Below are 13698 nucleotides of genomic sequence, written 5' to 3' on the forward strand. Positions count from 1 at the left end.
TGTATAGTGTGGTTGTAGAATAAGTTCTGGGCCAGCCAGGCCTAGATACTAAGAGAGAGATAGTAAGATTAAGATAATGATAGACAGACAGACAGAGAACAGATTGCCCACACAAATCTGTACCTTAATATTATAATGTACTAATACTGAGTTGTAGTTGTATTAAACACCATGTTAAAGTAGCTAGTTTTCTATTAAACAAATGGAAGAAACTATTTCTAATGTACTTAGTGATAGTAATCACAGTATTTGTTCATATTCTTCTCAAAAGTGGAACAACTCAAGTATTTCAATGAATGGATAAATGTTGTACATTCACAAAATGAAATACAATTTTATAATGCAATGAATAAGGTACTGATCTATACTACAATATTAATAAACCATGAAAACATTATGTTAAATGAAAGAAGCAAGGGACGAGAGAACACATTATGTAGCTATGTATTTCTATGAAATGTTTTGAAAAGTCAAATTTACAGGTCAGAATGCAGAGTGAGACATGACTTAAACTGGTAATGAGGCTTATTATTTAGGGTAAATAAATATAATAATGGTAGTTGTAGAATATTATTTCAAGATGTGTTAAATTTGTTTATGTTGTGGAACTTTTTGTAAAATTATGCAAAGATATGTTGTATTTGTTTAACTCTGTGAAGCTGTGTAACTTTGCTTGTGGAGCTGAATGGCCAATAGTGAGGTAGGAGAAAGGATAGGTAGGACTGGCAGACAGAGAAAATAAATAGGAGAAATCTGGGAGGAGGAGGAGCAAGAGAACAAGGAGAGGAGGACATCAGGGGCCAGTAACCCAGCTGTTTAACAAGTCACAGAGTAAGAAGTAAAGTAGATATACAAAAGTAAGAAAAAGATAAAGCGCCAAGAGGTGAAAGGTAGATGGGGCAATTTAAGAGCTGGCTAGAAACAAGCCAAGCTAAGGCCGGGCATTTCTAAGTAATAATAAGACTCTGTGTGGATTTATTTGGGAGCTGGGTGGTGTGTCCCCAAAAGAGTCAAAGAGAAAAAAAAACAACTACAGTTTGGTGCCCAATATGGGGCTAGAGTAAAAAAATAACCAATTACTGGTAGTGATAATGGCACAACTCTAAGTACACTAACACACACACACACACAAAACTGAGGTAAAGTTATACCTCAAAAAGTTGTCAAAACAAAAGAATTTAAAAGGCTCTATAGCCAACCCAATATCCAGAATCATAGGCTTTTACCCTTTTCTTACTTTAAAGGTCATTGATGACATAAATACATTTTTTTCATGACCAGTAAGGGAAATTTAAAACTGGAAATAAATATCAGTTTGATTGTATGAATGTCACTACTGATGAGAAGTTCTGAGTAGAACTGGTTATGGCCATGTCTATCTTTGACTCTGTATGCCCCTTAGCTGACAGAACTTCAGTCTGGGAGAAGCTAAAGCCTCTCAACAGCCTCTGCACTGGATGGATCCTGTCACTGCAACACCAGAAACACCAGAGTCTAGCCTCCAGTCTTTAGTTTGCAGTCATGTCACCACTAAGCTGTACGCCAGGGTATTTACAGCCTGAATCACATGAGTCATTTTTATCTTACACCACCATTCTGTCTGCTTCAGTCTAAGATAAAATTGTTGTAATGACAGAAGCATAGAGTTTAAATGTAGGTTCCTATGTGCTAAAGCCACACTTGGTTAAAAGAAGCTTCATATTCTTTCTCTGCTAATGTGACATTTATTTTATGGTGTACAAAGGCAAGCATCCTCTTCATCTTTGTATCTTATCCCATGCAGACTGTCTTGTTCAAAGACTGACAGTTATCTCCTAATCAAAGGACAATTATCTTAGTGTTTATGGATGAAGTAGATATTTTACTACACATTTGAAATTGAAACCCTGTCATCTGTATTAGTTGTGTTTTGTTCCTAGCAAATAAAGTCACTGGGTGAAAGCCATTTTTTATACAATAATTTGTTAGACAAGATAATTATGACACAAATAAAGAACTTGCTACAGTGAGTTTCACTTCTGTTCATTTGATGACCAAACTTCTCTGGTTGTGTGCTTATATACTGATAAGAATTTGTGAGGCACTTGGGGAACTGTTAATCTTTACATCTCTTGGGGTTTTGTCTGATCTAGAGAACTGTTTAAGATACTCAAATTTTTCACTACTGAATTGGAGAAGAACTCTGAGGAGATTATAGGGATTAGAACCATCAGAATTATGTATTCCTGGTTGGCTTTAAACTCTTGGCAGCTTTCAGCCTTAACCTCCCTTGCTGGTTACACACATGTACCACCATTTCTGCTTGAGACTTTCATTTTTCAGTTCTGGGGGATGAATACAGGGCCTTCTGCATGCTAGGCGAGTGCTTTATATTTGAGTTACACCATGAGCCCACAGGGCTGGAACTGTCAAACATAGTATTAAATAGTTATAGTGAACTGTAGGTTAAAAATGAGGAGAATGGTTTCTTCCTGTGCTTTCATGTAGACCATAAATGCCCCAGCATTAGAAATTACATAAATGTATGTTTAGCTATCATAAAAATCTTCAATCATCTTACAACATGGCCGTTTTCAGGAGATGATAGGTCATATGTAGAACATATATAAGTGTTTGTATGTGCGCCTTATGTAAATGATATTGTGTATCTATTCCCTGGAATGCCTAGGTAAATAGCCTATTAACCTATTCAGCTTCTCTACAGGGGAGGTATTTACTTCGCTGTCAGAACAGGGTTAGCTCTTTCTAAAGGCTAAGAGATAAACAGGACACATAATTTAGGAAATAGAGCAAACTAATTTCAGAAAGAAGGGATCATATGGGAATAAGGTTCAGCCCCTGCATACAGTGTTTAGGAAAGCCTGCTAAAGATGGAAAGGAAAAAAGTCTCAGTTCTCTAATTACCTTAAAGATGTGTGCTTTGAGAATGTGATGTCCCAGTTCAATAGTCTGCTGTCGATTTAGTTTTCCCTCTTGGCGGGGAAAACCAGAAGGCAAGTAAAGTGTGGCCACTCCTGCAAAGAAAGAGAGTCATTTAAAAATTTAATGCCTCAGTTGTGCCTGGCCACTCAGGTCCAGTCACTTCTCCAACAAAACTAGGCACCATTAAGTCAGTATCTTAGGGAAGGCATTTGTTACTAGGCAAATAACATGTTTAGATATTATAAAAGCCATTTCCAGTAGGCTTATTTCCATCTCTTAAAAACATTAAAAGGTTTTCATTTTTATTTTCTGTCTTTGTCAGCAACTCTTCATCAGTACTAACAGGTCAGTGCTCCTCAGACTCTGCACCCTGTTCTGTGTTCTCACTGAACTAGGTCACCCATCAGTCCTCCAGCAGCACTGCTATCTATAGCCTAGCAACTTCTATCTAGACTTTTCTTCTCAGCCTCAGGCCTCAGTGTTGAAGCCACTTGTTTATTGGATTTTTCCATTTGCAGTATCCCTTGGTATAAACTAAAGATGGGTCAAAATAGACTAAAGGCCTCTTCCTAAAGTCGCCTCTGGACAGCCTCTACCAAGCCTCTTCTTTTCCTTCCAGCTGAGCACAGTGGAATATGTTCTTTCTGATGCCACCAGTAGAGACTTACGATCTCTAGTACAATATTTACCACACTGTTACATGCTTTCTCCTCCAGTAAACTGTTTCCTGACAGCATCAATTCCTCTGTATCTCTCTGATAACAGACTCCTAATTTATTCATCAAAGAGAAAGACCTCCTTCCAACCCCTTGGATATTGTCTTATACACTCAAGATGGCCAGAACTGTCTCCTTGGCCTAAATCATGTGATCAGCTGCCCTGAGGATAAAGTGAAAAGCAGGGTTAGGCTAAAAAGTACTAGAGAATTGAGCCTGAGCCCTACTGTGTAGCATCTAAGCTACTCTAATTTTGGGCTACTTTAAATAAAGCAATTTTTTCTTTTGCTGTTTAACCCATTTATTAGAATCTTCTGTTCTGTTCCAGCTCAAAGTATCCTAATAATAATCTTTAAGTGTTAACCTTCTCTCTCTCTCTCTCTCTCTCTCTCTCTCTCTCTCTCTCCACACACACACAACAAACACACAACACACACACACACACACACACATACACAAAGAGCATGCACTCCCCAACTATTTGTGATGCTGAATAGCAAACCAAGGGCTAAATACTTCACTGAGCTACATTCCTAGCTCAATGATTTCTTCCCTACCCCCAGGGTCTCATGCTACATGAGGCTACCTAGGCCTCAAAACTCATTTTTATTTTTTAAAACTACATTTCTGTATGTATGCATGCATGCATGTAAAGGCCAGAGAACAACATGTGTGAATCACTGTTCTCCTTCCACCACGTAACAGGTCTAGGTTATCAAACTCAGGTTGGACAACAAGCACCTTTACCCTCTGACCATCTTACCAGTCCAACCTTGAACTTCTGACCTTGTCACTACCTCCTGAGTCCTAGAAACAGGTGTGTACTATCATACCTAATTTATGTGATGCTGGAGATCAATCCCAAACTTTCTTACAAACTAGGCAAGCACTTTACCAACCGAGTTATATCCCCAGACAATATATTTTTTTATGTGTTAACATGTTTGTGTGTCATATGTGAGATATATATGCATGTATTCCTATTTACATTATTGAAAGAAAATCTAGACCACTTATATTCTTCAAAATACCTACAGCAGTCTAATTCATGTAAAAATGTTAACAATGTTTTTAGAACAAAAAAACTGGGTATTAGGGTCCCAGCAGTGTAGGTACATGCCACCATGCTAAGAATTCACTTGGCAGAAATTGAGAATCAATTTCTTCAATGTTCTCTCATTTCTATGAGTATCATGATATACCTGCTGTGTCCTGGGCAATAGCCTGGGATACACAGCAATATGACCTCCAAACAAACAAACAAACAAACCCCCTCAAACAAACAAAAAGGCAGGGGGAAGATCTCTTCATCCCTCTCTCCTTCTCTCCTCTCCCTTTCTCCTTTTGAACCTGGAAAATATGACGTGGGGCAGCTTCCATATTTTTATATATGTATGTATACACCATTCTAGAATCTTTGTTTCAGTAAGATTTTGAAAACAATTCCAAATTTTGTCTTCATAGAATTTCTAGACTACAATGAATGCTTTTACCAGGCAAAGTTAATCACAGGGGAAGGAAATGATTTAGCTGGAAGAATGCCTAGACAGGCTTAATCTGTGTGGACACATCACTATCATCTTGAGGCCTGAGCACAGGGCTGTTTCACACTTACGTCATCTGAAAATGCCCACTGAACTGTCACTGACAACAAACTGTTGGTAGTCTGTCGTAACAGAGCTAGGAGAGTTATGTACAACAGAGGCAAAGACCTCAAAATTCCATCCAGCAAATAACAGTAAAGCTAGTGGAGTTTTCCTGGTGTAAGGATTATTTTTTTAAGTGACTCATCCATGACTGTACAGTTGTGACAACAGCTCCTGAGTACAGGCCTCTGACATGCTTCTTAAGCTTTAAGACCTGAAGGAGAATCCATGTCTTTTGGAGTTATAAAAGTAACAAAAAAGCTTGTATCCACAGTGAATAGGATTTTCAGTTAAGACACAGAACTGACTTTGCTCTAGTGATTTCATGTATTTATACTAAGATGCTTGAATTTCCCCAGTGTACATCTGCACCTACAGATAACAATGTTTATTACTACTGCCATTGATTGGCCACTGATTATATAAATAGCACATAATACAGGGTGAGATGAGGGTGGCAATTGTCATTCATTTACTTTTGATTTTTATAAAAGAATGACTTTTCTGGGCCTGTACCTGTAATTCTAGCAAGCAGTCAAGAGGCTGAGGCAGGAGGATTACAAGTTTGAGACAAGTCTGTGAAGAAAAAGGAAAAAAAAATCCAAACAATTCTGAAGAACTCACTGAACCCAAAGCTTATAGTGTTTGGGATACAAAAGGTAACAATTTATGCACAATTTCCAGGTGTGTCTTGTTCTTCTGTAAAGTACAGTACCATCAGCTAAACTAAAGTCTGCATGTGGTCTGATTCACTTGTGCAAATCTGCTTCTACTTCTCATATCATCCTTGGCTCCTCGCTCTCTAACATCATTGGTAGTTCTTAGCTGTGATGCTTCTCTTAACCTTTGATTTTTTTCTTTCTCTTATTTTTTTCCTTCCAGCATTAGACCCTACTTACTGCTTCATTAAAACTATCTCCTAAGGCATGGTGGTACACACCTTTAATCCCAGTACTCAGGAGGCAGAGGTAGGCAGTATCCGAGTTTGAGGTCTACAGAGCTAGTTCTAGGACAGCTAGGGCTACACAAAGAAACCCCATCTTGAAAAACCAACCAACCAACCAACCAAACCAACAACAACAACCCTCCCTCCCCTCAAACACACCACAAACAAAACCCAGCTATCTCTCGACAACTGCGACAATATGCAGGTACTTCTTCCATTTTTTTCCAGTGATGTAATGCCTTTGCCTTCTGTTCCTCCTAGGTAGCTCTTGTCTCCTGACTTTAACTTTTACCTTAATGTGAATGACTCCTACAGAGACATCTCAAACACAGAGACTTTTTTTTTTTTTTTTTTTTTTTGCTTCTTTAGCTGCCTGGTGGCTGTCAAATGAAAGTTATCTTTTGAAGTTGGAACTTTTCCTTAAAAACAAATACTTTAAGACTAATTTTTTTTCAAACAGGGCCAGTTAGGCATAAAAACCCAGTATCAACTTTTCTCCTTCAACTTCCTCACCTGGAAGTTTCTACTCTATTTCAGTGTTCACTACCCGGCCCATTTCAACAATACACTACTGCAAAAGCTCATCAAAATCTTGCTTAAAAAAAAATCTTCAATGACTTAAAATTCCTTCAGTACATCCCTTTAAACCCTGCTCTGATTAGCTTCAACAATCAACTTGATATAGCCTAGAGTCATCTGAGAGCAGAGCCTCAGTTGGGAAACCGGCTAGATCATATTGATCTGTGAGTATATCTATGGGGAGTGTGTGTTTGTCTTATTAACTGATGCTGGAGGGCCTTAAGGCAGGCAGCATGAACTGCATAAGAAAGCTTGCTGAGTATAAGCCAGAGTTCAAGTCAAGCAGCATCATTCTTCCCAGGTTTCTTGTACTTTCTTGGTCAGAGGTAATACTGTATGGAACAACAGTAAGCAGGCCTACCTTCAAGTTTCTGCCTAGACTTCCCTCGACAACGGACTGTAATCTGGAAGCTGAAATAAACCCTTTCTTCCTTAAGTTGTTTTTGGCCATGGTGTTTCTCATAACAGCAGAATGAAACTAGAGCAAATCCTCAGCATGGTATTTGAAGGATATTCAAAGCCTGTTTCTCAATCAGGCTTTCTATTAATCTCTATTGGGAATAAAAGCCACGTTTTTCATACAACTAATCCTAAGCAATTAAGCAGTAACACTTTAGATGTATATATCATAGTTTCCAAAATAACAATTTCTAGATTATCATAAAAACATTATACTTCTATAAGCATAAGCATAGGAATAAATGTTACTTCCCCCATTCAGTGGAACATGAACAAGAACCCACCGGTATAAATAATAACATTATTATTATTTTTTTTTTGAGACGGGGGCTCTCTTATGAAGCTCTTGTTGGCTTGGAAAACTTGATATATAGACTAGATTGGCCTTGAACTTAAAGAGATTCACCTGCCACTGCCTTCCAAACACTGAATTTCTAATATAATTAAAATAATTAATCATTTATGTTGACAAATTTAGGTGTACTTATCTTTATTTATGTGTATGTTTGTGTGCCTACATGAGTTTATGTGCACTGTGTGGCTGAGGCCAGATGGTGTCAGAGTCCCTGTTGTTGGAGTGACAGGTCATTGCGAGCTGCTGCATATGATGTTGAGAACCAAACCTGTGTCTTTTGCAGGAGCAGCAAGAACTCTTAACTGCTAAGCCATCTCTCCAGCCCAAGGTCAAAATTTTTAATTAGCGCTTTGGGAAACTATGAACTAAGAAATCAAGCAGTGTGAACTCTGTTAGGTGTAATTTTAGTCATGACCAAACAGAAAGCATACTTTCTCTTTAATGGAAGATTATGGCAGTCAAGATAGACTTTAATATAGGTTCAAAGTGGTTATGAAGACTATAGGTTGAGAGGGAGTGGTGAGGACGAATTATTTGCATATCATAAGTAAGACTGCCTGTGATTCAAAGTCACCCTGCCAGCTCCTCTGTCTGCATTCACAGTGCTGCCTTTCAGCTCTCAAAGTGAAACAAACTCATTCAAATCCTGGTTCTGCCACACCACTCACAAGCTTTATAACCAAGGGCAAGCAAGCTAGGTAACATCTTGGTGAGGGAGCAATGTCTAACTTTCAGGACTGTAGGAAGAATTAAGTGTGACTTACTAAAAATAACTATTTTTCATTTCTATCTTATATAATAAACAGCAAAATGCAATACTGAAAGAATGACTACTTTCTATGTCTGAATTTTCACCACTATGAGAAAATACCTGACAGAAACAACTCAACAGAAGAAGGATTTGTTCTGCACATGAGTCTATTATGGCAGGAATTTGGTGGAACACAACAACTCAGCCAAGGTAAGGCTGGAAGAGAGAAAGATGGGGATGAAAATAAGAGGGAGAAGGGGGAAGAGAAGAGAGCAACACGGAGGAGAAAGGAAGGGGGATGTAAATAGAGACTGCTCTTTTGTTCCCAGCTGCCCTGACCTGAACAGTTACATGGAACTATATTAATTACAACACTGTTTGGCCTATTAGCTCAGGCTTCTTATTAACTAACTCTTTTTTTTAAAAAAATTATTTATTTATTATTTATACAATATTCTGTCTATGTGTATGCCTGCAGGCCAGAAGAGGGCACCAGACCTCATTACAGATGGTTGTGAGCCACCATGTGGTTGCCGGGAATTGAACTCAGGACCTTAGGAAGAGCAGGTAATGCTCTTAACCGCTGATCCATCTCTCCAGCCCTAACTAACTCTTTTTTAAATTATTTTTTATTATTTATACAATATTCTGTCTATGTGTATGCCTGCAGGCCAGAAGAGGGCACCAGACCTCATTACAGATGGTTGTGAGCCACCATGTGGTTGCTGGAAACTGAACTCAGGACCTTTGGAAGAGTAGGCAATGCTCTTAACCTCTGAGCCATCTCTCCAGCCCCTAACTAACTCTTGACATCTTATATTAACCCATTTCTATTAATATGTGTATCACCACGCTGTTGTGGCCTACCAGAAAGGTTCCAATATGTCCTTCTCCTTTGGCAGCTACATGGCATCTCCTTGACTCCGCCTAATTTCTCTATTTCTTCCAGCCTGGCTATATTCTGCCCTGCCATAGGCCAAAGTAGCTTTATTCATTAAACAATAAAAGCAACACATATACAGAAGGACATCTCATATCATCTCCCCTTTTCTGTCTAACTAAAAAGGAGGGTTTTAACTTGAACATAGTAAAATTACACATATAAAACAGTTATCAAGGAAGAATTATAGTTACAATATTTAGTTTATTTACATTTGACAAATTAAGGAAAATACTCTACTATATATCCTATCTTTGTGAGTCTAAAGTTTTATATCTAATTTATCCTTTATCATAACTAAGGAAAACTATAATTATTTGTCTCCAACTCTTTAAAGACTCCAGAAGGATATAATATTACCTAAGTAAACAAGTGTATTGTAAGCAACTTCCAAAACTCTAGAACTGACAGAGACAATTTGCCTATATTGGCAGTTTGTCAGTCTGTTGGCGTGAGACACAATTGTTCCTGGCAGCACTGATCTATTCCCAAGAAAATGTTGGGCACTCCATTTGGAGCTTGTTTTCTTCTTGGCAAAACTGGCCTTTGGGTAAAGAACTGCCTCTGCCTTGACCACTGACAAAAATGCATGGTATCCAGACTGTATAAGGAAGATAAAAGCAAAAAGACTGCCACATCTTGCTAAGACAGGTAAGACAGTTTTTCAAAATGTCCTGCCTCTGAAAATGGTCTCTCAGATATTCTAGGCCTTAGCCAAAGTTGATTGCCCCAACATTGCAAATGAGACTTTGGGTGATTGCTCAGGTAGCTGGTTGTCTCTGTCATTTCTTGGACCTTTTGGAATTTGCTTGATTGCACTTCCTGTTTACTCAAGTAATATTATTTCCCTTCTCGGGTCTTTAATTGGGTTGAAGACTAGGTAGATATAGTTACTTTTCTCTCATGACTTAGACAAACCATTTTAAATATAAGACTCCTTAGGATAGGATAACTATGGAAACATTTAACATATGTTTTTTGTTTGATGTTGTTCATGCTGGTTGCAATTCTAATTTTTATGTATATTTTTACTTCTTCTTTTCCCTAGACAATACTTGATATTTGTTCTTATTATATATTGTTTTGTATTAGGCTTAGAACTCTCTTATTTAGAAAAAAGTGGAAGGTGTTGTGGGAACTCCTTCAGCCAATAGCCTTTAAGATACTGGTCCACTTTGGGCATGATCTCATGTACTATTAATGAAGACAAAAAAACCTGTGTGTCTCTCTTGGCTGCTAGATTCAGTTCCAACTCCCAGTGCACAAGCAGAGGACTGCAGATCGTACTCTTTCTGTGAGTTTATCCCCAAATAAGTAAACCTTTGTTATACTCCATTCTGGGATATTGTGGAACTCTTTTGTAAGCCAACAGGGGACACAGACAGGCAGCTAGGCAGACAGACACACAGACAACCAGACACCCACCCACCCAGGCTGACCTCCAACTTGTAATAATCCTCCTTCTGCAGCCTCCTGATTGCTGATATTACAGTTACAATCCACCATGATGCCTCATATATTTGATTTTAGATAGGAGAGAAGCAATCCCTGGTCAGAGTTGAGGGTTTTCTCACCCTACCCACACTGTCTTTTCTTCTCTTTCTTGAATACACATGCTTTAACAAAAGCCAGACCTGGGGGGGGGGGGTAGGTGAGTGGAGATCCTCTTCTGTTTTTACTTGTAGGCATCAGTAGCCCCTTGACATACATCACTGGAGACAAACCAAACCCTCCCATGACAACTTTGAGTTATAAGGAGCTACTGTCATTTGATGACTTGGTTTCTTATGCCTTAAGGGTTCAGAGAAAGACCCTTTTTAAAGCAAGAATCACTCTGTCGCATCCCCATTTAACCGCTTTATGATTACAATGGTAGTATGTTTGCTTTTCTAATATATTTTCACTCCAGGGAGATAGCTAGTCTGGAAATTTTTATTTGTAGAACTGAAATATGCTAACAAGTGAATCTAACTATCTCAGGCATGGATGTTTGCTCATCATTGTAGTCTTGGTCAGTAATGTGTAAGCGGTATATAAATTTTCTTAGCTTTTGTGATGACAAACTCAATAGACAAAACTTTAATGTTTCAGAGAACACTCCTTGGATTCTTTGACATTGTATGATGGTCAGATGTGATAAAATGCTAATAGCCAGCTGGTGAGGTCCCTATCTTAATACGGGTTGACACAGTATGTCTGTGCTGTGGAATGCTTGTATATTATAGAGGCAAATAAGGAGAATTACTTAGGGAGACCTAGTGAGGTAAGACTGTGCAGAGCTGGCTACCACCTACAAGGTGATGCTTTCCTTCCAGTTAAGGTTTATTCTTGGGAAAAGGCCTTGCATTCAACAGGGAGTGAGGGTTGGGTAGTGACTGAGTTGTGTTTAATGAAATGTGGGGAGAAATGGTATTTATTACTTCAGACTTGGCCCAGAAAAATCTGCTCCTGCACTTTATCTGTTTTCTCTAGTCTGCCAGCTAATAACATCAAGCCCCAGAAACACTGTGTTAAAAGATGGCAGTCTCCATTAGACCAGCTCCCCTCTTCCCCCCAAACTGTGCAGAACAAACCTCTTCCAACTATGCAGTACCTCTGGATTTCATGTGAATGAAAAGTAAATTTTGCTGTGAAATGGTTACGCACACCTTTAATCCCTTGGGTGGCAAAAGCAGGCAGATCTCAGTGAGTTTGAGGTCAGCCTAGTACGCGAAGTGAGTTCCAGGACATACAGGCCTGTTACACAGAGAAACCCTGCTGCAAAAAAACAGATGCTCTATTTCCACATACTATGAGAAAGTATATTGGAAATCATTGAAACATAATTGTATTATTTTCAAAAATATGCTTAGCATGTGTTCTTAACATAGACAGAGAACTGCTACTTCAACAAGCATAGTTTTTGTAGTTAGATTCTTTGCCCAGATATGTTGGCTTTTATTCCCAAGGACATTTATACATTCACAATTAATTTTTACCAAATCAGCAGTAGACAACTGAACATACAACTCACAGGTAGTTACTGTGTTGGTGCTGTTATATTTATCACATGTGTATAAGCAACACATGTGATATGATGTAACCTCTCAGCCTTTTTTCCTTCCAATGACACAACATGTAAACTGGGATGTACTCTCACTTAGAAAATTGCTTATTTGAATAAATGGCAAATTTTTTTAAAAAAAATAAAAACACATAGACAAATAAAAAACCCCAAACAAAAAAGAAAAGTAAACTTTTTGTGGGAAAAATTCCTAATTTTAATGTTTACTTTAGAAGTTACCAGTATCTTTAGTATGAAAGTGTGGTTGAAAGACAGACAATAGAGGGATGGACAGACAAAGAGCAGGAGTGAGAATGGACTTGAGATCTCAATGTCAGTGAAAAAAGCATTAGCTAAAACACTACCTTCACACGTTAGATCTCTGGAAACAAGCTAAAATCATACCTTACAGAAAAACTGTTCAGACTCCATCATGGGATGAGAAGAGAAGCTCTTGTGCTTTGTGACAGTGGCCATTTTCTACCACTATTAACCAATCAATACAAAAGGCTCCTATGTCTAACAACTGCCACTTATCCAGCAAACATGAAATCATTTTCAAATCTACAAGACAGCTAACACAAAGGTGGCAGCACCAATAGATTCTCCACCATAGCCCAACATGCATTGAAGGGAAAGAGGTAAGCTGCTTTAAATTACTGTTCCTCTTGGGTGTGTTCTTTGTACTTAGAAAATAGTCATTCACAGGACAGTATGGTAAAGTACAATTTTTAGACATTTATATGTCAGCAGGCAACCATTGTTTAGGACATGAAGGAGTCAGCGCTTTTGTCAAGAACTCCCATGCCTTTGCTTGCCTCATTTTCTGTCAGCTGTATGAAGACAAAGGTGTCATTTTCCTTCAGTATGTTTTGCAGCTCCTGAACTACAGAAATACATTGTGAGAATTTAAAAGAATTTCATCTAAGTTTAGAAAGATTTGCTTTGATTAGTGGTGTGGGACAATTGTCTAAATTCAGTAAACTATGTTTTAAATAAATGCTGATTGGCCAGTAGCCAGGCAGGAAGTATAGGTAGTACAACCAGACAGGAAATAGAGGTGGGTCAATGAGAACAGGAGAATTCTGGGAAGAAGGAAGCCCATTTCTCCCCAGTTCTGTCCAGACACTGAAGAAGGAATATGTGACCTACCCCGCTGAAAAAGGAACCAAGCCATGTGGCTAACATATACTAGAATAATGGGCTAATATAAGCTATAAAGCTAATAAGAAGCCTGAACTAATGGGCCAATCAGTTTATCATTAATATAGACCTCTGTGTGATTTCTTTGGGGCTGAACAGCTGTGGGACCTGGTGGGAGGACAGAAACCAGGAAGGACA

The 13698-nt window shown here is 38.4% G+C and overlaps 1 protein-coding gene across 1 annotated transcript in view; it reads right to left on the reverse strand.

The window, feature by feature from the left end:
• Nucleotides 1–13698, reverse strand: part of Tanc2 (tetratricopeptide repeat, ankyrin repeat and coiled-coil containing 2) — a 322705-nt gene that overhangs the window by 41050 nt on the left and 267957 nt on the right. Inside the window, 2 exon segments of the mRNA XM_087909880.1 lie at nt 2905–2979; nt 2981–3014. Coding sequence (XP_087766006.1) covers nt 2905–2979; nt 2981–3014 — 109 coding nt within the window.

This window comes from Myodes glareolus, chromosome 9 (assembly GCF_982192425.1).
Source record: "Myodes glareolus chromosome 9, mMyoGla1.1, whole genome shotgun sequence".
In the NCBI taxonomy this organism is placed as follows: Eukaryota; Metazoa; Chordata; class Mammalia; order Rodentia; family Cricetidae; genus Myodes; species Myodes glareolus.